This window comes from Macaca thibetana, chromosome 16 (genome assembly GCF_024542745.1).
Source record: "Macaca thibetana thibetana isolate TM-01 chromosome 16, ASM2454274v1, whole genome shotgun sequence".
NCBI lineage: Eukaryota > Metazoa > Chordata > Mammalia > Primates > Cercopithecidae > Macaca > Macaca thibetana.
The window spans coordinates 30,397,565-30,424,379 of NC_065593.1; the positions used below are offsets into that span (position 1 = coordinate 30,397,565).

Sequence of the window (26,815 nt, forward strand, 5' to 3'; positions counted from 1 at the left end):
CCAGTCCCAAAGCCCAGGTCAACAGGGAGACCACTGGTGAAGAGTTTGGGACGTATCACCTTTCCACCTAACCCCAAACCCTCCAACTAATTCAAACCATTCAGAAGGGAAGCAGAACTTCTCCCCTGCCAGTCTGGAAAATTTCCATAATGGGACTGAATCCCAGCTTCTCCGTCTGCGTCTCGTCCTTCCCACTCAAGGCTGAGACTTTGCAGCCTCTCAGTCATAACTTCTTGGATGTAGATGTGTTAGGAACACTTTCAGCCACCCGTCTTGTCCCTGAGTGATCTCAGGACCCAAACTCCAGAGCAAAGCTTTGAAGTCTTGGGCAAGGGTGCCTTCCAGGAGCGTGTGTGTTGAGGGCAGGATGTCTCTGTCCGTGGTGCTGACCCACCAGCCACTTCCAGGAAAGATGGGGCTGCCTGTAAAGACTGGCTGAGCCTCAAAAGAGGAAGCCTCTCTCACCACCAACTCCTTCCTCCTAGTCCCCATCTCCTGCAGTGGGATAACATCTGAAGCTATACCTCCCCGCACCACCACAGTCCTAGAGTGAGGGGCTCAAGAAGCTAGGGGGAAGGGGGAGGTGGGCTCAGTTGTTCACATCTTTAATCCCAGTGCTTTGGGAAGCCAAGGCAGGAAGATCGCTTGAGGTCAGCCTGGACAACATAGTAAGGCCCCATCTCTAAAAAATAAAATAAAATAAAATTAGCCAGGTGTCATGGCACCTACCTGTAGTCCCAGCTACTTGGGAAACTGAGGTGAGAGGATCACTTGAAGCCTGGGAGTTCGAGGCTGCAGTGAACCATGATAGTGCCACTGCACTCCAGCCTGGGTGACAGAGCAAGACTCTGTTTCTAAACTTTAAAAAAAAGAAGCTGGGGCTCAAGGTAGAATCACATGCGTTTAATAACTTAGGGGAGTTATGGAAACAGGTGGGCATGGCCAGGGGCCAGAGGCCAGGAGTGTGGGGAGATGTTCTGAGGGAGAGTCATGAGATATAGGATGGTCTCACTGCCCCGGCCTACCTCTGGAGTTGGAGTGAGAGCAGTGGGTTGCCCCTTTGCTCAGATGAGCAGATGGAGTCTATATTTGTCTTCTGACCCACTCCTGCCCAAGGCCCTGTGTGGAGATGAGGGAACGTCCCTTCTGTTCCCACAGCTGTGAATCCAGTGTATACATGGCCATTCTTTTTGCTTCCCTCCTCCCCGACACGTTCATGTGCCTCAGACCCAGGACTCCTCCTCAGGTGGAAGTGGAGCTTGATCAAGCCAGTGAGGTCGCAGGTCCTCTGGAGTCTGGGGCCTGCTCTCCAATGGAGCGGCTGGCTCTTTCTCCTTTCCTTCCTCCTCCTCCTCACCTACTGAAGCTCCGTCCACCCGGGATGCCTCCCCTCCCTTGCTGCCCAGCACAGCTCTCAACAGTCTGTCCCTGCGGGGCGGCCTGGCTGGACCCAGGCAGACATAGGCCAGTGGCTTGGGGATTCGTGAAGGCTGCTTCTCAGGCCTGTGGTCTCTTCGGGGCCGGATCCTGGGTCTCAGCTTCAGCTTGTAGATGGATGGGACCTTCTTGGGCTTCCGGAGAGTTCTCCTGCCCTCACTTAGACATGCCTTGACTTTGTCAGAGTTGGGGTCCAAGGGCAAAGGTGTGGGGGCCTCCGGGCTGGCAGACGCAGTAGGGGCCGAGCAGTTCTGCCCTCCCTGAGGTGGGACCTTCCTCATGTGGGTGCCCTTGGCACTCAGGCTTGCCTTTGTGCTGGGCCCACTCTGTATGGCTCCCAACTTCCCTTTGAGGCTTCCCGGTCCTGGGGTAACAGCTGGCTTAGGGGAGCCAGTCGGGGCTGCCTTCCAGGCTTCCAGGTCCACTTTAAGGAGGGGTGGGGGGCCCTGAGCCAGTTCTTGGATGACTTTGTCATAAGGACCCCCAGGCTCAGGCCACCGCCCACCCAGGCTGGGGACATAGACCCCACTGCGAGGGATGACCCCAGACCTTGTGCCCTGCAGACAGGCACTCCCGACTTCTAGCAGCTTCATGTTGCCCAAAATCTCCTCTTCAAGGCTACAGTAGATGGCTTGCTCCTTGTTCCTGCCCAGGGGCAGAGGTGTGTACTGCCCCTCCTGCTCCTGTGGGCCCAGGTCCCGGGACACTTTGGCCTCTGCCATGAGCTGGATGTCCAACTGCTGGTCCTCCTGCCTCACTTTCACAGAGCAGTCCCCATGCGTGGACCCAGCCAGGTCCGCAGTGACGGCCCTTAGTGGAATGGGGTCTCTCCCAAGTTCTGTCCCGGGACTTCTACTTGTAGCACCAGGAAAGCTCCTTCCTGGTGTCCGGGGGTGAGGAGAGGGCAGCCGGATGGGGATCTTGGTTAGGTCTTGGACAGGGGTTGGAGAACAGACAGACTCTGGCTCCCTGAACTGGAAGAACGCACCCTTGGCCTTATCCTGGAGTGGCAGCCTGAGGCCCAGTTGCTCGGCTGGGCTACAGGAACGAGGCAGGGGAGATAGTCCTCTTGCTGATATCCCTTTGGTGGTGGCCTCAATGTCTCGGAGTCTTTGTGGGGTGGGGTTCCGGGCATCAGTTCCCTGGCTGTCTGTTTTCTCATGAACCCAAGATGTGGGAATCCTTCCCCTGGGGAGTCCAGGGGGGTATCTATCCACCCTCTTTCCTGACAAGGTGCACTGTGGGTCTCGGCCCTTTTGGGAAGACGAGGACTGGGGGCTGGGTGGGCTGTCCCCAGCTGTCGGCTGCCTCCAAGATGGGGTGAGAGACCTCTCCTGGCACCTGAAAGGGAGAATCACAAGGCTGCAAAGGGAGACTCCTCAGGCCGGCAGGGTCATCTAGTGTGGTCCCTGGCTCGGGGAAGTGACGGTCTTTCCCCAGTGAGAACACCCAGGGGGCTCGACTTCACGCTGAATGAAACCTATGCTCCCTCTCCTCCCTGACTGCCTTGAAATCCTCCTTATGACAGTCACTGCCCAAGTGTATGTGCCCTTGTTCCCTGTGTAGCAGATAGAAGGAAGCCTGATCCTGGCCTGAGGTGACTTCAGATCCTTCGAGGGATGGCCCCAGACCAGTTGCAGGGCAGTGGAGAGACAGAGGGGAGTGCATAGGTTGTTTTAGTCTGTGCTCTACCGTGAAATGGTAGGAAACCTTGAGTAAGTCTGTTCCATTTCTGAGCCTCATCTGTGAAATGGGAAGGCATATGAAGTAACCACATTATCCCAAAGGTACTGGGTGTGCTTCTGGTTCCAAACACCTGTGGTCTCGGGATAGAGTCACTGCTGGGGATCTGCTCCTCTTATCTTGGAGTGTGGTGGCCTCTGAGAATGTGCACTCCAAAGGAAAAAGAGCCCCTTCCCTATCTCTTCCCCATACCTCAGGAATGGTGCCATCTCTCTGGACGCCCCCGTCCCTGCTCCCCGTTCCCTGCGGGGTCTGGGGGAGGATGGGGTGGGGGACCTCAGCCTTCGGCCTGAAGAGGCATATGTCTTCCAGTCCACGGGGGGTGGCGGGCTCTGTGAGCGGCTGATGGTCATCGTAGGCTGGGTCTGTGAGGGTCCATCCTGTACCCTTACTTCATGCTGCACTGGTGGGGCCGGGGGCTTCAGGAAGTTGCCTGGCTTGTGTGCTACCAACAGTGCCCCGGAGAAAGGAGAGGAGAGAAGAGTTCATTTCCTGCTGATGGGGCCCATTGTTCCTCCCCCAGTGGTCCCATGCCCCACACCCCACACTAAAAACAGTGGGACCTACAGTGGCAACACCAGAGTTTCTTTACAGGAGGGGCTTGGGGACCCAGCTGGGGGATTTGTTTAAAGCTATGTTTGTAGTGCAGGTACACAACTTTCCCTTAGAGCATGTGCTTATTTGGAGTGGCTGGAGGCATTGATGGAGATTATGGAAGAACTGAAGACCTTCCAAGTCACACTTGGTACCAACACTGTGGATCCCAGAGCCAGACCTAAGCTCTGCCAAAATGCACCCTGGCCAAATGCTGCTTCTGCGTGTGTTGCACGCCATCTTGTGGTGACATTTAGTACTGTACTGTGCCCAACTACTGCCTTCCTTCCTCCAGCCTCCCCACATACCTCTTCCCCCTGGAGATCAGACATACCTCCCACCTCTGCCTCCAGCCTCCCAACCCAGAGTTACGCCTTTTCAACCAACCCCGCAGGGAGAGGACCCTCAGGGGACTCACAGAGGGATGTGCAGCGGCAGGGGTCATGTTTGTCCAGATAATGGCCCAGCGTGTCCCAGCCGCCCCCTACACGTACCATCACATTGTTCCGGAGGATCTGAGGGGGCAAGGGTGAGGTTGAGGGCAGGGTGGAGGGCAGCCTCTTTTCCTGGACCACCTTGCGGGCTTCCGGCACCCACTCGGGGATGCTCTCATCCAGGTACTCATCCACACATAGATGTATGTGTGTGCCGTAAAAAGGCAGCCCAAATCTCCTCCTCCATGACTGGCATCAGATAACACATGCGGTCAAGGGTGGGGGCCAGGCTGAAAGCTGTCCCACAACTGGACAAGGGATCCCAAAAGCATTGCAGAGGCTGCCCCCAGAGCGCTCCTTTCGCTGTAAACAGTTTTGCATCTACACATGCCTGTGTCCAAAATGGGACCCTAATGCCACTGGCTTTGCCTCTGTGGCCTGTGTGGGAGAGCCCATGGGAGTCCTGATCCCACTCCACCCTCAGGCAAGTTACATGTCTCTTCAAGCTTCAGCTTCCTGTCTTGGAAAGTGGGGCCACAAGTTCTTGCCCCTATCTGCATCACAGGGCTGTTGCCTCAGGTCTAGGGGAGGGCCCAGAAGGCTGGCTCTGCTCCCAGGTGTGGCCTGTGCCCCAGGAAAGGGCTGGGCCATGACCCGAGCTGCTAGCCATTCCCGTGGGTACAGACCGTTTCTGGTGAGGCCAGGTATTGGGATGGAAGGCACATTTCAGACCTGTGCTGCTACTCACTGCTGAATGTACCCCCAGGCAAGTGGTGGGGGTGGAATTATGGGGTCTGTGTGGCTGGGGCCATGCACTGAAACCAAACTTGGGGTTCTCAAGCCGCTTCCTCTAATCAAGCCTGTGGGTGGAGTGGAATGGAAAAGTGTGAGCACCCTTCTCCATACCCCACTCCGCCTGAGAACACGCTCTAGACTGGGCCATGGTGGCGGAGAGGGAGGGTGCTGGCTCTGGCTGCCCTGATGGGAGGAAGAGATAGTCTTGTCACCTTTGCCAGGGATCTCCTGGAATTCTCCCAGGGAGAGAAGGAGAGCTCCAAGGCCTGATGGCTTGGGGTGAATGATGACTTACTGTCATTGCCATTAAGCCTGAGCAAAGTCCCATATTCTGGGGGACTTACTGTCATTGTCCCAAGCCTGGGCAAGAAACCCTATTCTGGGGGTCCCTTGACCGCCAGCCTAGACTTACCCGGATGAAGATGAGGGTGTTGGAGTCACCCACACGGTACTTCCCCTCAGACACTTTGACCACGGAGAACTGCACCGGGCACGTGCATTGGCTCACAAGGTTCTGCACCTGCGGGCGGGTGGTGAACTCAGCCCTCTCTTTTCCCCACTCTGGGTCAAAATGGGGGGCCTACCTGCCCCCACAGTCACCCCTGAGGTTTCTGCTGAGGTCAGGGCTGGGGGCTGAGAAGGAAGGAGGGAGTGGATAAGGCTGTAAATGACCCAGTGAGAAGAGACCTGGGTGGTCACCCATGGACCTACCTACCATGAGGTCCAGAGCCCTCATGGGTCAGCTGATGGAAGCAGCGGAGTGTCACGGGGGGACTGTGGGATCTGACAGGCTGGGGTCAGTGCCCTGCATCCACCGCATCATAGGCTTTTCATTAAGAAACCTGCCTGAGCTCCGTTTTCCCCAGGGGTTAACCACACAGAACTAACTGCTGTGAAGCGACCCTCTGTGCAGACCCTGTTCCAAGCACTTTGTATGTGCGGGTTCGTTTAAATGAAGGTAGGTGCTGTTAGTGTCCTCATGCTGCAGATAAGGGAAGCCAGACACAGAGAGGTTAAATAATTTGCCCTAAGTCAGGCAAGCTGCAAAGCAGTGGAACTAAGACTTGAACCAAGGTGTCTCAGAGAGTGCCACCGTCCGTGTTCTTGAAAACTGTCGCAGCAGAGGTTAAATGAGAGGGGCATCCAGTGCTGGGCTGGTAAGAATGCTTGAGAAATGACATGGCCATTAATTACTACGGGTGGTTAGGGTTGAGGCTCAGAGTGGAACCGTCCCTTAAGTCCACACAGTGAATTCGTGTCAGGGTGGACAGTGGAGCTCAAGAAGCGGGTGGATTAGAGGGGGCTGGAGTGGGACTGGGGAGAGGAGCACGAAGGACAAAGGGAAGGGGGCCCTGAGGGCGTGTGCAGAGCCCCTCACCATCTGGTCCAGGTTCCGGAAGTGGCAGGGCTGGCGCCTGGGGGGCGCTGGCGGCAAGGGGTCGGGCGGAGGCAGGGCCAGTTCCCTCCGCACCTCCTCCTCGATCTCCTCCTCCAGCTGCACGAGGGTGGGCGCCGCAACGCCAAAGCGCCACGCCCGGCGGCCCAGCTCCAGCAAACACAGCAACACGTTCTTCACGTTCTTGCGCTGCACCAAGTCTTCCGTCTCGAACATCAGCACCTCTGGAGTGGAGGCGGGGAGAAAAGGGCAGAAGCAGCGTGAGCCCCCAGACGACCTGAGCCTCCGGGCAGGGGCGAGCGGGGAGGAAACCCTGGGGTCATCCCCGGTCTGGGGCAGCAAGGATCCTGACATGTCACATGGGGAGTGGTTTGGGTCTCAGAATCTTGGGGTCAAGTCAGCCCCCTAGGAGGGGTCTGGGCGGAATTGCTCAGGTGCTGGGTACAGACACGCGGCCCATCTCACAGGACAGGCTGCGGGTGGGAAGAGGTGACAGCAAAGCAAAGGCACCTGGAGACTGGCTGTGAGTGTGAGTGAGAGAAGGATGAACTCCACCTTCCCCTCTCCCCACTCAGTTTGCCTGGGTGGGTCCAGGAGCAGGAAGCGGTTTGTTCCACTTTCCACCCACGCCTCTCCCCTCCAATCTCCGCCAGGCATCTCAAACTCAGCTCCCACCCAGGCCCAACCAGGCACACTGAGGACATGCTCTGGAGCCAACCACTAAGGCTGGAGTCCTGACTCACTACCAACCGCATGACCTTGAGCTAGACACTGAGCCTCAGTTTCCTCTTCTGTAAAATGGGGATGTAGTCTGTTTCATGGGGTTGTTGTAAAGATTGGATATGCTAACAGTTGTTAACCATTCACAATGTTCCGCACATGCAAGCATTCCTTAAAGCACTAGCTTCTATTAACCTTCCAATTCTGCTCCTCAGTGCCCAGCCACCAGCCAGTAGCCCAGGCCGCACCCTTTCCCCAGTCTCACCCCTGCCACCTTTGGCCAGGAGGATGGCGCAACATCCAGTCTTATCCCATTCCTGGTTTCAAGGCCAAGGAGATGAAGGATCCTGACATGTCACTCCCTGAACTCTACAAGCCCCAGCATGACGGTGCCCCTCCCTGGCGTCATCCCATCTGTCTCCTCCTGTGTTCTCTCCTCATCCTAGCCCTGTGCCCTCCCCACCAGGCTCCCCCCAGTCATTCACACATTGTGCTTTTTCTGCGCCTTTGCCCCTGTCGTCCCCCCTGCTTAGAATTTCCTTCCTACAAAATTATATTTATTCCTTGAGACTCAGGCCAGCCGGGTGTGGTGGCTCACACCTGTAATCCCAGCACTTTGGGAGGCCAAGGCGGACGGATCACTTGAGGTCAGGAGTTCGAGACCAGCCTGGCCAACATAGTGAAACCCCATCTCTACTGAAAATGCAAAAATTAGCCAGGCGTGGTGGTGGGCGCCTGTAATCCCAGCTACTCAGGAGACTGAGGCACAAGTAATCGCTTGAACCGGGGAGGTGGAGGTTGCAGTGAGCCAAGATCACGCCACTGTACTCCAGCCTGCGTGACAGAGTGAGATTCAGTCTCAAAAACAAAACAAACAAACAAAAAAAGACTCAGGCCAAATCTCCTTCCTTTATGAGGCAACCTTTCTCCGCCCCATTCCACCTAATCAGGCTGCTGTTTCCTCCCCTGGCTCCCAGCACTACACCTCTACTTCAGGCCTTTAATTTACATATCTATCCCTTTGCCTCTCTCTTTTTTTTTTTTTTTTTTTTTTTTTTTTTTGAGACAGACTTTCCCTCTGTCACCCAGGTTGGAGTGCAATGGCGCCATCTCAGCTCACTGCAACCTCTGCCTCCTGGGTTCAGGCAATTCTCCTATCTCAGCCTGCCACCATGCCCAGCTAATTTTTATATTTTTAGTAGAGACAGGGTTTTGCCATGTTAGGCCGGGCTGGTCTTGAACTCCTGACCTCAGGTGATCCACCCATCTCAGCCTCCGAAAGTGTTGGGATTACAGGCGTGAGCCACCGCGCCTGGCCTTCTGCCTCTCTTGCTAGACCATGAATTCACTGGGCGCTGGGTCTCTTTCCTCTGTGTCCTTGGCGCCCAGCAAAGTGCTCAGCGCAGAACAGGTGCTTGATATATGCTTACTGAAGTAATCATCAGCATTTATCAATCATCAACATATTTATTTATTGAGAATTTACTATGAAGTGGGGAGATTGAGGCATGAAAAAAAGAGGTGGTTCAAGGCAAATCTAGAATGAGGACCCAGGATCCTGCCCCCCAGACCTAGCCTGTGCATTTGAGAAAAGATGAATACCCCCCAAGATAAGCATCTGGGATGGGGAAGGGGGTGCAGCGTGGTTACCTTGGATGCCCATCTCCTTTCGACACCACTGGATGAAGTTGGAGACGTTGTCCCTGGCCTGGAAGGTACCTGGCTGGGCTGCCGCATTGCAGGAGACCCCGACCCGGGGCATGGGAATCTTCTGGGCTCGGGCAGGTGCCTCAGCCAGGAAGGCCAGGGCAGCGTCAGTGACAGCGTTGGCATGCCGGCACAGCACAAGGCCCGTCTCCAGCACCTGCAGGAAGTTGGTCGAGTCGATGTCCAGCCCATAGAGGTCGCGAAGCCATTCAGCCAGGTCTTCCTTCATGGCCTCCAGGTACTGCTCGCTGGACTTGAAAGGCCGGATACTGCACACAGGTGGCTCTAGGGTCCCGGGCCTCCTCCTGCCTCCCGCAGGCTGGGACATGGCTGGACCCCAGCAGCGGAGGAGGTGGACACCTCCCCCCTCCCACTGCCACCTCTCTCCTCCCACCGCTGCTGGGTTTCGGCTGGGTTCTCCCTGATTCCGAGGTTCCCCTGTACTCGCTGAGAGCCCCGGACTTCCAATGCTGCTACTTGCCACTGGCTTCAGCCACCAGGCCAGGCCCAGCCCCTGCTCCCCCACATTCCTCAGTCCTTGCCACAGCTTTCCCTGGTGGCCCTGCAGCGACCTTGCTCTCAGGCTGCCCAGTCCACTCAGAGTTCACCCTTCTCAGGCCGGGTGGAGGTGAGGACACTCCTCTCTTCCCCCAGGGCTGGACAGATCAAGCTGGCTGCCTCCTACCCTCTGCTGGCTGCGGCCACGGAGCCTGGGGTGGCTGCCGGCCTCCCCACTCTGCTTTTCCTCCCCTCTCCTTGGAGACCGCGGCTGCTACAAACACTCCTTGTTAACCCTTCCCAGCAGGCACGGACTGCCCTGCAGAACTGAGGGAGAGGGAGGAGAGGCTAGGGCTGGTTCTCTCACGGGGCTGACCAAGTGGGAACTTTGGGGGAGTGCAGGGAAAGCAGGGGTAGGAGTTGCCATACCCCTTGGTGTTTAGTGAGTACAGGAGAATGGGAATGAAACAGACAGAGCAATAGAGCATGACACTCATGAGTTTAGCCTTAAATCCTGTGTGACCCTCATATACTACCTAGCCTCTCTGTGCCTTAGTTTCTCAACCGTAAAATGGGGACAATAATGTTTACCTCTTTGGTGTGTTGTGAGGGATAAAGGAATAATGTATGTGAAAGTGTCAGACCATTGGCCGGGCGCGGTGGCTCAAGCCTGTAATCCCAGCACTTTGGGAGGCCAAGACGGGCAGATCACAAGGTCAGGAGATCGAGACCATCCTGGCTAACATTGTGAAACCCTGTCTCTACTAAAAAAATACAAAAAAACTAGCCGGGCGTGGTGGCGGGCGCCTGTAGTCCCAGCTACTCGGGAGGCTGAGGCAGGAGAATCACTTGAACCTGGGAGGCGGAGGTTGCAGTGAGCCGAGATCGTGCCACTGCACTCCAGCCTGGGCAACATAGAGTCCATCTCATAAATAAATAAATAAATAAATAAATAAATAAATAAATAAATCTATAGTAAGTCAGATGGTGATCCATACCAGGGAGACAAATAAAGGAGTAAAGGAGGCGAGGGTGTGCATGGAATTTTCTCTAAGATGCTTAGAGAAGGCCTCAGGGATAAGGTGATAATTGAGCAGAGACCTGAGAGAAGATCAGAAGCATGCTCTGCAGCTGTCTGGGGGAAGAGTGCTCAGGCAGAGGGACAGCCAGTGCAAACGCTCTGAGACCCCCATCTCCACTAAAACTTTTTTTTTTGAGAAGGAGTCTCACTCTGTTGCCCAGGCGGGAGTGCTGTGGCAATCTCGGCTCACTGCAAGCTCTGCCTCCCAGGTTCATGCCATTCTCTGCCTCAGCCTCCTGAGTAGCTGGGACTACAGGTGCCTGCAACCATGCCCAGCTAATTTTTTGTATTTTTAGTAGAGATGGGGTTTCGTCATGTTAGCCAGGTTGGTCTCGATCTCCTGACCTCGTGATCCGCCCACCTCGACCTCCCAAAGTGCTGGGATTACAGGCGTGAGCCACCGCGCCCAGCCTCTACAAAAACTTTTTAAAAATGTTAACCAGTAATCCCAGCACTTTGGGAGGCCAGACGGGCGTGATCAGGAGATCTCACCTGGCTGTAATCCCCGTCTCTACTAAAAATACACTTTGGGGGCGAGGTGGCGGGCGCCTGTGGTCACAAGGTCAGGCAGAGAATGGCGAGACCCGGGAGGCGGAGCTCCTGGCTAATCACTGCACTCCAGTGAAACCCGTCTCTAAAAAAAAAAAATAAAAAAAAAAAAAAAATAAAAATTAACCAGGCCCAGGCGTGAGGCATGTCTGTAGTCCCAGCACTTTGGGAGGCCGAGGCGGGTGGATCACAAGGTCAAGAGATCGAGACCATCCTGGGTAACACGGTGAAACCCGTCTCTACTAAAACTACAAAAAAAAAATTAGCCGAGCATGGTGGTGGGCGCCTGTAGTCCCAGCTATGCGGGAGGCTGAGGCAGGAGAGTGGCGTGAACCTGGGAGGCAGAGCTTGCAGTGAGCCGAGATTGTACCACTGTACTCCAGCCTGGGCGACAGAGCGAGACTCTGTCTCAAAAAAAAAAAAAAAAAAAAACCCAAAAAATAAAAAAAGTTAGCCAGGCGTGGTTGGCAAACACCTGTGGTCCCAGCTACATGGGAGGTTTGCAGGAGAATTGCTTGAGCCCAGGAGGTTGAAGTTGTAGTGAGCTATGACTGCACCACAACAGAGTGAGATCCTGTTGAAGAAGAAGAAGGAGAAAAAGAGTAAAAGGAGAAGAAAGGTAGAAGAATCCCAAAGAAAGGTAGGGTGTATAGGATAAGAGTCTAGGAAACAAGGTCCTAGATCATGCAGGGCCTTATAGGTGACTCTGAAGAGTCTGACTTTTTCTCTGAGTGAAATGAGAAGTGCCCTGGAGTGTTTTGAGAAGAGTAGGGACATGCTCTGATTCAGGCTGCTGTGTGAAGAACTGCAGGGGCAAGTGCAGAATCAGCGGGACAGTTAGGCTACTGCAGTCATCCAAGGCACAGCAAGGGTGTCTTAAACCAAGTGGTGCCTATGGAGGTGATGACAAGTAGTCACATTCCATGTAACCTTGAAAAGTTAATAGGATTGGTCCAAAATAGGGTTCCTTGACCTTGGCGCTATTAACATCTTAGGTGAAATAATTCTTTTGCTGTGGAGGTTGTCCTGGGCATTGTAGGACATTTAGCAGCATCCCTGGCCACTACCCACCAAAAGCCAGTAGCACCCCTGCCCCCATTATTATTTCTATTTTTAATTTTTTGAGACGGAGTCTTGTTCTGTTGCCTAGGCTGGAGTGCCATGGCACAATCTTGGCTCACTGCAACCTCCGCCTCCCGAGTTCAAGTGATTCTCCTCTTTCAGACTCCTGAGTAGCTGGGATTACAGGCACACACCACCACGCCTGGCTAATTTTTTGTATTTTAGTAGAGATGGGGTTCCACCATGTCCCCAGGCTGGTCTCAAACTCCTGAGCTCAGGCAATCCACCCACCTTGACCTCCCAAAGTGCTAGGATTACAGGCATGAGCGGCCATGCCTGGTACCCTGCCCCCATTAAAACAACCGAAAATGTCTCCAGACATTAACATTTGGCAATGTCTTCTGGGGGACAATGTCCCTGGGGGGGCAATGTCCCTCTGCCTCCCCACTGAGAGCCACTAATCTAGGAGGTAAGCATGGGACTCAGCTAGTCCAAACAGCCCTTCCCTGGGCTTTTAAAATTGGAGCTATAGGGCCAGGTTCTTTTCCCAATCAGATGGCGAAGATTTGGGGGATGCATTCCTATTACACAGGGAAAGCCCTTCTGCAATAGAGGCAGTCATGTATCTTCCTTTATTAGTTAGGGCCAAGCTAAGCTGCTATATATAACAAAAAGGCCACTGAAAACAGTGGCTCCACAAGAGAAAAGTTTATTTCTTTCTCTTAGAGACAGATGATTCAAAGTAGGCAAGTGGCTCTGCTCCACGAAGTTTTCCAGGCACTTGCTTCCTTTCTTGCTGCTTCTTTAGGCCATTGTTGTTACCTACATAGTCAATGCCAGCCTCCCAGAACTTTGTCCTCAGGCTGCAGTGAAGTAGAACAGAGAGGACAGAACGGACCAGGTTCCTCTTTTTTTTTTTTTTTTTTTTTAAGACAGAGCCTCACTCTGTCACCCAGGCTGGAGTGCAGAGGAATGATCTTGGCTCATTGCAACCTCTGCCTCTCAGGTTCAAGCAATTCTCCTGCCTCAGCCTCCCGACTAGCTGAGATTACAGGTACACCACCACGCCCAGCTAATTTTGTATTTTTAGTAGAGACAGGGTTTCGCCATGTTGGCCAAGGTGGTCTCGAACTCCTGAGCTCAAGTGATCCGCCCACCTTGGCCTCCCAAAGTGCTGGGATTACAGGCTTGAGCCACTGTGCCCAGCAGAGAACACCTTAATTAATAGCAAGATAGGCCGGGCTCCATCTCAAAACAAACACAAAACATTCAATGGACCCTCCTGGAAAGTGGACCGGCCTCAGTGGATAGGAAGCTGGAAGTGGATCATCATCTGGTTGGTTCCTGATTAGACTCCTAAGGATTACAGAGGGAATAAGGGACCCCAGAATTCAGTGTAGCCTGTATCCAAGGAATTGCATGGATTGGGGCAGGGAAAGACAGAGACCAGTAGCTGGGCAGCTGAGGAGAAAAGATAGGCTGGGAAAGAGGGTAGAGGGACCATGTCTTCTGCCTCCCACACCATCCTATTTGCAGGTCACTGTCTGTGGCAAGCCTCAGGGTTTTCTATTTTCTCAGAGGACTCAGAATAAGTCATAGGGCCTGTCTGAGTTGTTCTCCAGGGACAGGGGAAGAAGTATTTTCCTCCCTTGAGCATGTTTAAAAAGACTGGGCTGGACGCGGTGACTCATGCTTGTCATCCCAGCACTTTAGGAAGCCAAGGCGGGCAGATCACTTGAGGTCAGGAGTTCGAGAACAGCCTGGACAACATGGTGAAATCTTGTCTCTACTAAAAATATAAAAACTAGCTAGGTTTGGTGGCGGGCACCTGTAATCCCAGCTACTCAGGAGGAGGCAGGAGAATTAGCCACTGCATTCCAGCCTGGGCAACAGAGGGAGACTCTGTCTCAAAATAAATAAATAAAATAAAATTTAAAAACTGTAGGAGACAAAAATGAAATTGTTTTATAACTATACTCCATGAGTCCCACTTGATCAAAGGTACCAGTTACAACTGGTCTAGGACAATCTTGACAACCCTCTTTTTGCCATAAGTTGGTTCAGGAATGGGTTTGTGCCCCAGTTCTGGCCAATGAGATTCAAAGAGAAGTCTGTTGGAGAGTTTCTGAGAAGTCTCTGCCATTCCTTTTCTTCCTGCTTTGGTCATAGCTGCATGAAGCCGCAGTGCCCAGATCTGCAGCAGCCATTTTGTAACCAAGAGGAGACAAAGAAGGCAAAGAGGAAAGGTGAGAATAAGCAGGGCCCTTAATAACTCCAGCAAGACACTGAACCAATCCTGGAGCCCCTTACTAAGTAAATTAATACATTTTATAAAGTTTGAGCTATTATTAGTTAGGCATTATGGATTTTACTAGCCAGTTACATCTTCACTGACGTGATGCTGTAAGTTTAGGAGGCCCCATTCCTTTTCTCTATACAAATGTAAGATGTTGTTACAAATATTCCCAATCAAGTAGCACTTACATACTATCTTACTGGATTATTGTTCTTAATAATTTTTTTTTAAGAGACAGGGGTCTTGCTCTGTTGCCCAGGCTGGAGTGCAGTGGCTATTCACAGGCACAATTATTGTGCACTGCAGCTTTAAATTCCTGGCCTCAAGTGATTTTCCCATCTCAGCCTCCTGAGTTGCTGGGACTATGGGTTCCCCTCACTGTGCCCCACTTAGACATTATTTTCTCTTAAGTTATATTTATGGCCCAGCCAAAACTGATATTGCATTTCCGTGTTATACCTATTAGAAGTTAAGGAGCTATTTATACTATTAATTTCAAAAGTTAAAATTTAATATGAAAAAATTGTAGCTTTACCTGTGATAACTGACTTTGTCTTGTCCTTTAGGTATGATTTCCATAAATAACAGAAAATAATGCTTGAGCTTGCCAATAAAATATAGCCCATTCTCTTCTGGTTTCAAACAGTCTCTTTTGGACAGAGATTCAGTCAATTCTGAGTTTTCACTCATTCCCAGGATGGTTTCGCCCCTCTCAAGAGGTCTCCCAAGCTGATGTCTGAGTGCAGGAGGCATGCATATGTTCCTGGGGCCAGTGGGATTACCTGCTTGCTCTCATGTTTTCAATGAAGACTGTACTAGTCCTCTGTGAGATCAATTTCTAGTGTGCTGGCTGGGCACGGTGGCTCACACCTGTAATCCCAGCACTTTGGGAGGTCGAGGCAGGCAGATCACTTGAGGTCAGGAGTTCAAGACTAGCCTCGCCAACAGGGTGAAACCCCGTCTCTATGAAGAATCCAAAAATTAGCTGGACACGGTGGCACACGCCTGTAATCCCAGCTACTCAGGAGGTTGAGGCAGGAGAATTGCTTGAACCTGGGAGGCAGAGGTTGCAGCGAGCTGAGATCACACCACTGTACTCCGTCCTGGGCAACAAAGCAAGACTCTATCTCAAAAATAAAAAAAATAATAATAATAAAATAAATTTTAGTGTGCTTTAATGCTAGTATGGGTTGTTTGAAAATCTGACTTTTTATGAAGGTCCCAGAAAACCCAAAATAGCCTTGGGAAGAGGGAATGCACATCCTAAGGATGGGTGGCTACTGGGCAGATTAGGGTTGGGGAAGCAGGATGAGAATGACCATGCCAGGGGACACTCTGTTGTGGTGTCTTGGTGAGATGCTCCCTAAAGACCATAGCACAGGCTCACTGGTTTAGATGTGCCTGCCAGGGGCATTAAATCTTAGTGAGTGTCTCATTGAGATTGCTCATGGTGCCAGCGTCCATGGGTGACCCCCAGCAGTGGCCTCCAAAGTGAATTGTTCCTGTAATTCGATCTTGACTATGTCCTTATTCTCCATCCTTCCTTGATTCCTATCCAGTTCTCAAGTCTTTTGGTCATTCTGTGAGCTCTCGCTATTCTTTCTCTTTAAATCAACCAGAGGGAGCTTTTGAATTTTGCAATCAAGAGCCATGGTGGCTACAAATGCTTTCAGGAAATTTAAGGAGAATGAGTTTGTTGGGAGACAATTCTCCTTGGGCCTTTTGTGTTTATGCATGTCTTGAAAGCAGAGACCCTGACTTTTCAAGGGTTTTTGTATAAGTGAACAATCTTGGAAAATAGATGTAGTGCCTCCTTCCTGAGCAAACAGCAGGTTTGCTCACTACCCATTATAAAAGATTCAGGTTTCTTGGCTGGGCACAGTGTGGCTCAGGCCTGTAATCCCAGCACTTTGGGAGGCCGAGGCGGGCGGATCACCAGGTTAGGAGATCGAGACCATTCTGGCTAACACAGTGGAACCCTGTCTCTCCTAAAAATACAAAAAATTAGCCAGGCGTCGTCACACGCGCCTGTAGTCCCAGCCACTTGGGAGGCTGAGGCAGGAAATTGCTTGAACCCAGGAGGTGGAGGTTGCAGTGAGCCAAGAATGCACCACCGCCCTCCAGCCTGGACGACGGCGAGACTCTGTCCCCCCCGGCCCCCCCCGCCAAAAAAGATTCAGGTTTCCAAAGCTTGGGATTTCCCTAGTAATGCAAACCTCTGCATATACCAGTATTCACTGGCACTCATCTGTGTCACTCATCGGACATTAAAGCAAGGAAGCTGAGGCAAATAGGCCGAAGTTGCTGTGCCACGAGGAATAAAGTCCTTTGTCTCTGACCTGGAGCCTTGTGTTTTCTGGCAGCACCCATGAAACTACAACTGGTTAACATGGTAGCTTGCAAGTAAGATAACATTTCAGATCCTTCACAGTTCTTGATAGGGTTGCCCCCTTGTGACTAGGAGATTCCTGGGGCCAGGTCTGCTCTCTGTTCTCCAGCCCATCAACTTGCCTCCACCAAATTAAGATGCCCAAAGCGGCTGGGCGCGGTGGCTTACGCCTGTAATCCCAGCACTTTGGGAGGCCGAGGCGGGCGGATCACGAGGTCAGGAGATCAAGACCATCCTGGCTAACACACTGAAACCCCCTCTCTACTAAAAAAGACAAAAAAATTAGCCGGACGTGGTGGCTGGCGCCTGTAGTCCCAGCTACTCGGGAGACTGAGGCAGGAGAATGGCGTGAACCCAGGAGGCGGAACTTGCAGTGAGCCGAGATTGCGTCACTGCATTCCAGTCGGGTGACAGAGCGAGACTCCCTCTCAAAAAAAAAAAAAAAAAAAAAGATGCCCAAAGGAAGGGACTCCATCGCCCTCCACTCTCAGACTTGGATGGAGGATTGCAGATCACTATCAGACTGGGATCTCTTTGAGGTCAGCAACTTCTCAACAGACGGAGGGCTTTTCAGAGCTGAATCTGTCCATTGTCCATCCGCACATTCTTCTCTGTGCCAATATACTCCACTTGGAGTCCAGGAAAGGAAAGGATTTTCCTGAAGCTCCATGATTTTACTCCCTCCCCAGCCTCTGTCCCCTACAAATACACAATATCCAGGAGCTATACCCTCCTCGTGCCCAAGTCCTACTTCCTACTGGACTTGGCACCTATTCCCTTGTATTCCTTGGCACTAAGGCAATGAAATGGAAATAGGAGAAGTGGGGAGTATGGGGTGAAGAAGGATAAGGATAAGACAGGAGGAGGAGGAGAGAATATAATGATACAAACAAACGCAATGCTTTCAGTGCTTCCTGTAGGCCAGGTAGAGCCTGGTACTGTACTACTACTCTGACTTACAGATGAAGAGAGTGAAAGTCAGAGAGATACCATGCTGAACATCAGATAACTTTTGTATTTATGTGGTAGAGCTGGGATTTGAATCCAGTTTACTGGGGGCCAAAGCCGTCCTCTCTTCCCCTTTAATGCCTTCCTAAGAGGGAAGGTAGGAGACACCTGAGTTGTTAGTGCTTTGGGAGGCTCTGGAAAAGGAAATTATTCCTGGGCAGAGCCTTATGGGCAGGTGAGGTTCTAGCCCCACCCCTTGTGATCCAATAGAGGCCCTAGACATGAGACAAAGTTCTGTGGGTTCTGGGCATCCTCTCACATCCCAGTCCCTGATCAGGGAAAGCAGGGCACAGCCTTGGGAAGAATGGATAAGCATGGTGAGTGGGGCTGGAGGCAGGGTGGGGCTGGTGGACAGGTCCTCTTGACCCTAGCTTGGACAGTCAAGACCATCACCATGAAGTCCAACCTCTTCTCAGTTACCCATCCATGTAGCTGCAAGCCCTCTCCTTTCCCCTTCCTGAATACTCTTTTTTTTTTTTTTTTTTTGGAGACAGAGTCTTGCTCTGTCACCCAGACTGGAGTGCAGTGGCAAGATCTCGGCTCACCGCAGCCTCTGCCTTCCGGGTTCAAGGGATTCTCGTGCCTCGGGCTCCCGAGTAGCTGAGACCACAGGAACATGCCACAGCACCCAGCTAATTTTTGTATTTTGTATTTTTAGTAGTTGGCCAGGCTAGTAGCGAACTCCTGACCTCGAGTGATCCACCCACCTTGGCCTCCCAAAATCCTGGGATTACAGGTGTGAACCACCGTGCCTGGCCTGTTTTTGTTTGTTTGTTTGTTTTAGAAAAAGTCCTGCTGTGTCACCCAGGCTGGAGTACAGTGGCATTATCATCATAGCTCACCACAGTCTCAACCTCCCAGGCTCAAGTGATGCTCCTGCCTTGGCCTCCCAAAGTGCTGGGATTACAGGTGTGAGCCACTACATCTGGCTCCAGAATAGTCTTCACATCTGCTTCATCATCTCCACATGCTCTTGTTCAAGCCTTTGTCTTTTCTGGCCTGGACCACTGTAATGACTCCTAGGTGGGGTCTCCCTCTGTCTTGTCAGAGGAACATCCTAAAAGACAGCTTGGAACATGTCCTTCTACAATAATGTTCAGTGGCTCCTCACTGCTGAGAGGCAAAGTCCAAATTCCAAGCGCAGCACTCAATGTCCAACCCTTTCTTTTCAACCCCTTTTCCTCCTCCCCTTCCTCCTGAAACATCTCTGGAACCCTTTTCTAGCTGTGTACTAGGCCTGGCCTTTTACAACCAGAAGGCTAAAACACCAATTATGAGCATTTCCTTTGCTCTTTAAATAGGATGGACTGGGATTGATAGAAACGTTTCTTTTTCTTTTCTTCTTTTTTTTTCTTTTTTGAGACGGAGTTTCGCTCTTGTTGCTCAGGCTGGAATGCAATGGCGTGATCTCGGCTCACCACAACCTCCACGCCCGCCCCAGGTTCAAGTGATTCTCCTGTCTCAGCCTCCTGAGTAGCTGGGATTACAGGCATGCACTGCCATGCCTGGCTAATTTTGTATTTTTAGTAGAGACAGGGTTTCTCCATGTTGGTCAGGCTGGTCTCGAACTCCTGACCTCAGGTGATCCACCTGCCTCAGCCTCCCAAAGTGCTGGAATTACAGGCATGAGCCACTGTGCCCGGCCTAGAAAAGTTTCTTGACTTTTCCATAGCAAACTCCACGAGTTGTGTCTTCCCTGCCCTCCTCCCCTCTTTCCTTTACATCCTGTGACAGACACAGGATGCAAGAAGCCTGGTGAATGTTTGCTGAATGGGTGGGGGACACCTTCTAGGGGAGGCCAGCTTAGCTTCCATGTCAGTCCAAGAACGTCCTGCTGGGGCTACTGCTTGTGGTATCTGTGCCCTGAACAAAGGCACCAGCAAGAGGGGACAGTGGTGGCTGAAGTCTGAGGCACCTTTTCCTAATCTGCTCACCCTAAGGACAGCCTTTTCCCAATTGGTCTGCCCAGAGAGGGTCCTTTTTCCATCTCCCTGACTATAAGGCGCCTTTTCTAATCATACAGTGGTGCTGTAAGCCCACCCGCCTGCCCACCCCACCAGCGGAGATGCTGGGCTTCCTTAAGGCAAGACCCACTTGGAGGAAGGAAATCTCATTCAGAAAATAAAATATTCTACAAATAACCACCTGTTAAAATGGGATCAGCGACCGGGCGCGGTGGCTCACGCCTGTAATCCCAACACTTTAGGAGGCCGAGGCGGGCAGATCTTGAGGTCAGGAGATCGAGACCATCCTGGCTAACACGATGAGACCCCGTCTCTTCTAAAAATACAAAAAGTTAGCCAGGCATGGTGGTGGGCTCCTGTAGTCCCAGCTACTCAGGAGGCTGAGGCAGGAGAATGGCATGAACCCGGGAGGTGGAGCTTGTAGTGAACCCAGATGGCACCACCACACTCCAGCCTGGGCGATAGAGCGAGACTCCGTCTCAAAAAAAAAAAAAAAAAAAAAAGGATCAGTAAGCCAGGGGAGGTGGCTTGTGGCTGTGATCCCACACTTTAGGCGACCTAGGCAGGAGAGCTGCTTGAAGCCAGGAGTTCGAGACCAGACTGGGCAACATAGTGAGACCCTGTCTCAAAAAAAAATTTTTTTTTTTTTTAATTGTAGAGAAGGGGTCTCACTCTTACCTAGGCTGGAGTGCAGTGGTGCGATCATGGCTCACTATAGCCTCGACTTCCCTAACTCAGCTTCCTCTCACCTCAGCCTCCCAAGTAGCTGGGACCACAGGTGTACACCACCATGCCGTTTTTTGTTTGTTTGTTTTGTTTTGTTTTTTGTAGCGAAATAGAGTCTCACCTTGTTGCCCACACTGGTCTCGAACTCTTGAGCTCAAGCCATCCGCCTGCCTCGATCTCCCAAAGTGCTGAGATTACAGGCGTGAGCCACCATGCCTGGACTTACAAAATTTTTTTTGAAAAAGTATCCAGGGCCGGGCACGGTGGCTCACACCTGTAATCTCAGCACTTTGGGAGGCTGAGGAGGGCAAATCACCTGAGGTCAGGAGTTTGAGATCAGTCCGGCCAACATGGTGAAATGCCGTTTCTACTAAAAATACAAAAATTAGCCAGGCGCAGTGGGGCGTGCCTGTAGTCCCAGCTACTTGGGAGGCTGAGGCAGGATAATCGCTTGAGCCAGTGAGGCGGAGGTTGCAGTGAGCAGAGATCACGCCACTGCACTCCAGCCTGAGCGACAGAGAGAGACCCTGTCTCAAAAAAATAAAATGAAAAATTAAATAAAATGAAAAATTATTCTGGACCCCTTCTCGGGGACAGCAGGACTGCCCTGACCTTCTGGCTCGCAGGTGTGAAGACTCCCTTGTGGAAGAAGGAACCGGAAGAGCCCCGGGCCAAGGAGGCGGAAGAGGAAGGGAAGGAGGGGTCGGAGGACGAGGACGAGGACGAGGACAACCAGAGGCCGCCGGAGGAGAGCGCAGCGGAGGGCGAGGAGCCGCCGCGGGAGGCGGAGGAAGGCGAGGGCCGCGAGCGGCGCTCAGTGTCCTACTGCCCGCTGCGCCAGGAGTCCAGCACCCAGCAGGTGGCGCTGCTGCGGCGCGCGGACAGCGGCTTCTGGGGCTGGCTCGGCCCCTTGGCGCTGCTGGGCGGCCTGACGGCTCCCACCGACAGGTGAATGTGCGCTCCTCGGCCGGGGCACGAGGGACGCGGTGCCCGGGCCCCAGGGAGGAGGGGCGGCCCTAGGCACTGAGCGCCGGGTCCCCGCCGGCAGGAAGCGGAGCTTCCCGGAGGAGCCGTGCGTGTTGGAGATCCGGCGACGACCGCCGCGCCGCGGGGGCTGTGTGGGCTGCGAAATCCTTTTCTGCAAGAAATGCAGGAGTCTGCACAGCCACCCGGCCTATGTGGCGCACTGCGTTCTGGATCACCCGGATCTGGGTAAGGCGGGGGCCGCTGGGAGCTCCTGAGCGCCCCCACTCCCAGCCTTTGTGCCCTCCATCCTTTCCTAGTCCCAGACTGCATACCGACCTTCTCTCTTCGAACGCGGACTCCTCTCTGACACATTCCCAGAACGGCCCCTTCTCAACTGCAGTCCAGAGCGCCCCCATCCGGCAAGAAGGCCCACTGTTGGTGCTTGATTCCCACCTGTCACCTAGCGCCCCCAGTGCAAAGCCCAGCATAACCTAGAGCCCACTGTCAACAGCGCCCACCGAGGGCTCCCCGCCCCACGCAGCACCAGCGCCACCGCACACCTGACTCTGTCGGCTCACACAGCCTCACTTTCACCTCTTGGGTATTTCAGATCTGCTCTGGCCCGGTGGGCAGAGGCATCGCCTAGAGAAAATAACCTCCGGGTTCCCTCATCCCTCTTGACAAACCTGCCTCTTTCCCTGAAACCATTCAGTAAAACCTCTGATCAAAGTGTCAGTGCTTTGAGGTGGGGCACGGTGGCTCCGGGTGGGGATGATCCTCCTGGGGTTCAAGCCAGAGGTAAAAGTGTGGGCAGGGAGCCGCTTCCCTCTCTACCCCAGAACAGTACAAACATTTGTATCCAACGGTAAATGCCCTTCTGCTCGCCGCAGAGAAGAAAATGAACGGGCAGGGCCAACAATGGCCCTGGGGAGCTGAGGGCTGAACCCTTGCCAGACCATTCTCCCCTCCCCTAGACGCCCTGGCTTGCTGAGGTCAATGCTGTGCATATGAGGCACTAGCAGGTGTGGAAGGGTGGGGGAAGCCTGGAAAACCAGATGTTAAAATAAATGCTGGCATGGGTGGAGGCTGAAGACAGGGAGGCTGGGGAGCTGGTTCCTTCTCCAGGAATCCCAGCTATTCTTGGCCAGACAGCAGGAGCTTTGGGAATGCCACGTGTGTGGCCTGGAGAATGTGGCCATTGTGAGAGCACAAGGCCACCCCCAGCCTGCAGGGCTGCCTGTTGTGGAGGCTGCATCCCCAGCGCCCGCAGCGTTGCAGACCCCCAGGAAGGCCCCTTGACCTCTCCCTGCTGCAAAACATTCTCCATCTGGCCTAGGGGGCAAGGACATTTTGCTTTTTGAGGAGAGGCAGGCACCCTCTCTCCATCACAGCTCCACACACACACATACACACACAGCTGGCTGGTCCTGGCTTGGATAGAAGAGCATGGCCTTGGCCTCCCCTGCACCCATGCCCACCTGCTCTCAAAGCAAAGGATGGAAGAACTGCTCCAAAGAAGGCTGCTTCCTGCCTCTTGGCCCACCAGCTGAAGGCCCCTCTTTATTCTAGCCCCGGACAAAAAGCCAGGGACTGGCAGGCCTGCATCAGTCTCCCTCCCACTCTGCGTCCTGACCCCACAAAGGGCCTCTGAGGTTGGAGACACCTATGCCCTCATCCCCATCCATGCTTCCTGGGGGTGCGGCCTCTGACTAAATATGACACCGTTTTCTAAGAACTGAGCCAGGAGGTCCTGAGGAGAAGGGCAGTCTTGCAAAATGGTCTCTAATCTCTCTGCTGAGTTTTTCATCCTGCTGTTTGGATCCCAGTGCTGTCACCTCTTGAAAGGAACTGTACCTTTAGCAGAAGAAACAAAGGCCTGGGGAGGATAGAAGTCCTTGAAGGAAAGGGCCAAGGGATCTGGGACCCTTTTTTGCTTTTCCTAAGATTGATCCCACCCCCACCTCCATGTGGTGGGAACAGACAAAGGCAATGCTGCATTCTTCAAGGAACAAAGGCAGACAGACTTCCAGATGGGGGCTTTGCTGCCTGGTCTTCTGCAGAGGGACTCAGAGGCTTCTAAGACGGGTTCTGCCCCAGGGGTGGGGAACACGATTTTGCCCTGAGAGCACCACCAGTTTCTGAGATGAGGAGGTGCCTTCAGAACAGGGTACTCCCTGAGTTGGCGTGCCAGCAGCCCATCCAGGGCAGCTCGGTGCCCCAGCGGCCTGAGGTGGTCGCCCGCAGTTTGGCCTGGTCGAGGCGCCAGTAGCGGTCATCTCGGAAGAAGATGATGGAGCCGTCAGGCCTCGGCAGGGCGCCGCTGACCTCCTCAGGGATGCCGCCCCAGTCCTGCAGACTTCGGGGGTAGTAGGGCTCCACTTGCAGTCCCCCTTGGGCCAGCACGTAGTAGCGGGCACCCTTGAAGAGGATGAGGCGGCGTAGAGGAGGAAAGAAGAGGGCGGCGTCGGGGTGGTGGGGCAGGCCCCCTGCACGGCACAGCTGTGGGAGACCCCACACTGGCTTGGGGCCCCGGAACCTCCAGCATCGACCCCCTGTGGGAAATTGGGAGAGCCAGGGTGAGCTCTCTACCCTACCTCTATCCCCCATACCTCTGCTGTCCTTTAAGCTGGAGCCCACGATGGTTGGTATTCATACCAATCGAATGGATTGCACTACTAATTAGTTATAAATAGCAGGGCGGTAGTAGCAACCACTGTTATTGTCTAGACTTCCAGCAGGTGTCAGCAGAGGGTGGATAGCGTCGAAAGGAAAGCCCAGCGCTTTCTCCACTGCCATCACTACTAATAATTCTATGAGGGCAAGGATTTTTGTTTCGTTCACTTCTGTATCCCTAACATATCCAACCGTGTCTAGTGCATACAAGGCACTCAATATTGGTTGAATGAATGAAAAATGAATGAATGCTATTTACCTAAGTATTACCATGTATCTAGTAAGATATTGTACACTCTTCAAGCAATATTCTCTTTTCATACTCCTTCCTCAAAAAATCTGAGGTATTGTTTTCCCCATTCGAGAAATGCACACTCCAAAAGTTAAGCGACATGTCCAACCCCACACGGCTAGGATTCCAAGGAAGATCCAGCTCTTTCTGTGGAATTGCAGAATTCTAGAGCCGTCCTCTGCTTCCCTCTAGACTCCTCTCTGAAACTGTCCCTGGGACCTTGATACTTGCTGCTCCCTAATCCATCCCTGAAAGGTATCTTCTGATAGAGTCTCCCCTGGGGTCACAGGTTCAAACTGGAATAGAGACTCCACGATGGACTCGTGTGAGAGTCTTCCCCTCTTTTGTCCTTTTGACCTTGGGCAGGACACCTCCCCTCTCTAGGGCTCAGTTTTCCCAGCTGCCCCAGAGCCAGTACCTTTGAAGAAGTAGAAATCTCCATCCTCCAATGACACTGCAGCAGCCTCAATGTTGGGGGGCAGCCCGACCCACCTTTCCTGTAGTGGACGGGGCTCTGAGACATTGCCATCAGGTGCCACCTCCCAGAAGTGGCTCCCTTTAAAAATATATAGTCGCTGTTGCCTGTCTGCCCAGAGACAAGAGAGAGTTGAGGTGTGACCATCAGCTTCCTGCTGGCTTTCCAGGGAAGATGCTGTCCTGGAAGCCAGTTTCCCAAATGGACAAGGGTAGGGTACGGTGTGTACAGTTGGCACAGAGGGGAAAGTGGGCAGGAAGAAGCAGTGTTTTGCTTGGTGTGGGGTTGCTACTTGCAGCATGCTTGTGGCTTGGGATTTCTGGCTTTTACAATCCATCCCCCCACCTTGTACTCCAGCTCTGGAGACCCTAAGAGATGTGGAAGGAGAGAATAAAGAAGCAAAGCCCCAGTGGGACCTTCTTACCTACAGTGATGGCATCGAAGGAAGAGTGGCAGTATTTAGGGCCCTGGGTTTCAGGGCGCCTTCCTTGGGGGCTGTGGGAGTCCCAGGCCTCAAAGTCAGTGAACAGCTTTCCTGGGAGCTGGACGGCCACTGAGCCCCCTAGGGGCTTCCCTTTGTGAGTAAGGAAATGAGAGAGAGAGAGAACACACATAGAGTGGAGGGTATGCTGTGCACTCAAGACCTTCCCTTGGTTACTTTCATGATTATTTAATATGAGGGGCAAGGAAGGAGAGTGGGAGTGGGGGGTTAACAGTTGTTCCTGGGCCAGGAGTGGTGTTTCATACCTGTAATCCCAGTACTTTGGGAGGCCGAGGCAGGCAGTTCACTTGAGGTTAGGAGTTTGAGACCAGCCTGGCCAATGGTGAAACCCTGTCTCTACTAAAAATACAAAAATTAACCGGGCATGGTGGCCCACACCTGTAGTCCTTGGGAGGCCGAGGCAGGAGAATCGCTTGAATCCGGGAGGTGGAGGTTGCAGTGAGCCAAGATCATGCCACTGCACTCTAGCCTGGGTAACACAGCGAGACTCCATCTCAAAAAGGAAAAAAAAAAGAGTTGTTTCTGGTTGTCGGTGCTAACCATCAAACTAAACTCAGGAATCTTCTCCTACCCAACATCCTGGGACAGAGGAACCTCCTGAGATAAAATTGGAGTGGGGTATCAAGCAAGGGTTTGGAACTAAAAGGGGCAGGGAGTCCTCTTCCCTGATTCCTGGGCAACACAAGTGTCATGAGGGCAGAGTCCAGAGACCCAGGCTGTGATAACTACAGCAATTATAATAATTACATCACTATCCTTCACTTATGAGAGGAGTGAAGCAGAGTCCAACCAGCTTCTTATTTGGTGCCATCACCTGAATCCCAGTCTGCAATTTCCTAGCTGCATGACCCTGAGCAAGTTACCTAACCTCTCTGAGCCCCATTATTTTGATCTGTGGACAAAAAGAAGCATACTTCATGAGTGTGTTGCATGTCAAGTGCCTTGCCCACAGTAGGTACTCATGAAATAGTAGCTGTTCGTATTACGGGGCATAAGTTTCTCACGCTACAAAGCATGTGCATACCCAGTAGCACAACAGCCCTGTGAGGTAAGCAGGGCCTCAATTGTTATCCCTTTTCACAGAAGGTGAAACTGAGGGCTCACAGAGGGAAAATGCCCAAGAGCATCTGCTAATCAGGGATGGAAGGTGACTTGAACCCAGGCCTCCTGGCTTTGCCCATGGCACTCTGAGAGAGACAGCCCTGCGCTGAGATAGGTCCCAGGGCAGGAGCACTGGCCCACCCTGGGGAAGAAGACCTGGTCTGAGCCCATCACCAGGCAGAGGTGGGCAGGTTTTGGGGGTAGGGGGCATCATCGTCATGGTGAGAGAAAGGCTCGGAGAGAGCTAGTGGCTGGGGCAGGAATGAAGGCTTTGGGGTCTGGGATGGGGGAAGAGGTGGGCCCGAGGATTGGGTATGGGTGAGGGGGCCGGGACATGATGTGAGCAGGAGCTCCGGAGGCTGGAGGTTGCTCAGAAATCCAGTAAGTGGAACGCAAGGGGCTGGGGC

The 26,815-nt window shown here is 53.0% G+C and overlaps 4 protein-coding genes across 5 annotated transcripts in view; 2 read left to right on the top strand and 2 right to left on the bottom strand.

The window, feature by feature from the left end:
* The window catches only part of TAF15 (TATA-box binding protein associated factor 15), a 345,012-nt gene that overhangs the window by 241,420 nt on the left and 76,777 nt on the right, over window positions 1-26,815 (top strand). The gene's annotated exons all lie outside the window — the stretch shown is intronic.
* Window positions 887-9,884, bottom strand: GAS2L2 (growth arrest specific 2 like 2). Its single transcript, XM_050764909.1, has 6 exons — window positions 8,770-9,884; window positions 6,382-6,623; window positions 5,416-5,523; window positions 4,193-4,289; window positions 3,373-3,625; window positions 887-2,778 (listed from the first exon to the last, which is right to left on the bottom strand). The coding sequence occupies exons 1-6, from the start codon at window positions 9,152-9,154 to the stop codon at window positions 1,224-1,226; spliced, it is 2,640 nt and encodes an 879-aa protein (XP_050620866.1). The 5' UTR covers window positions 9,155-9,884; the 3' UTR covers window positions 887-1,223.
* Window positions 17,953-22,097, top strand: C16H17orf50 (chromosome 16 C17orf50 homolog). The gene is made up of 3 exons (XM_050764920.1): window positions 17,953-18,026; window positions 21,026-21,347; window positions 21,448-22,097. Exons 1-3 carry the CDS (start codon window positions 18,014-18,016, stop codon window positions 21,638-21,640), a joined length of 528 nt encoding a protein of 175 aa, XP_050620877.1. The 5' UTR covers window positions 17,953-18,013; the 3' UTR covers window positions 21,641-22,097.
* MMP28 (matrix metallopeptidase 28) overlaps window positions 22,890-26,815 on the bottom strand; it is a 42,193-nt gene continuing 38,267 nt past the window's right edge. For both annotated transcript variants that reach the window (XM_050764914.1, XM_050764913.1), the window contains exons 6-8: window positions 25,230-25,379; window positions 24,749-24,916; window positions 22,890-23,917 (exon numbers count right to left, since the gene is read on the bottom strand). In XM_050764914.1, the coding sequence (XP_050620871.1) occupies window positions 23,523-23,917; window positions 24,749-24,916; window positions 25,230-25,379 (713 nt within the window). In that variant the 3' untranslated portion in view covers window positions 22,890-23,522. The remainder of the gene's footprint in view (window positions 23,918-24,748; window positions 24,917-25,229; window positions 25,380-26,815) is intronic.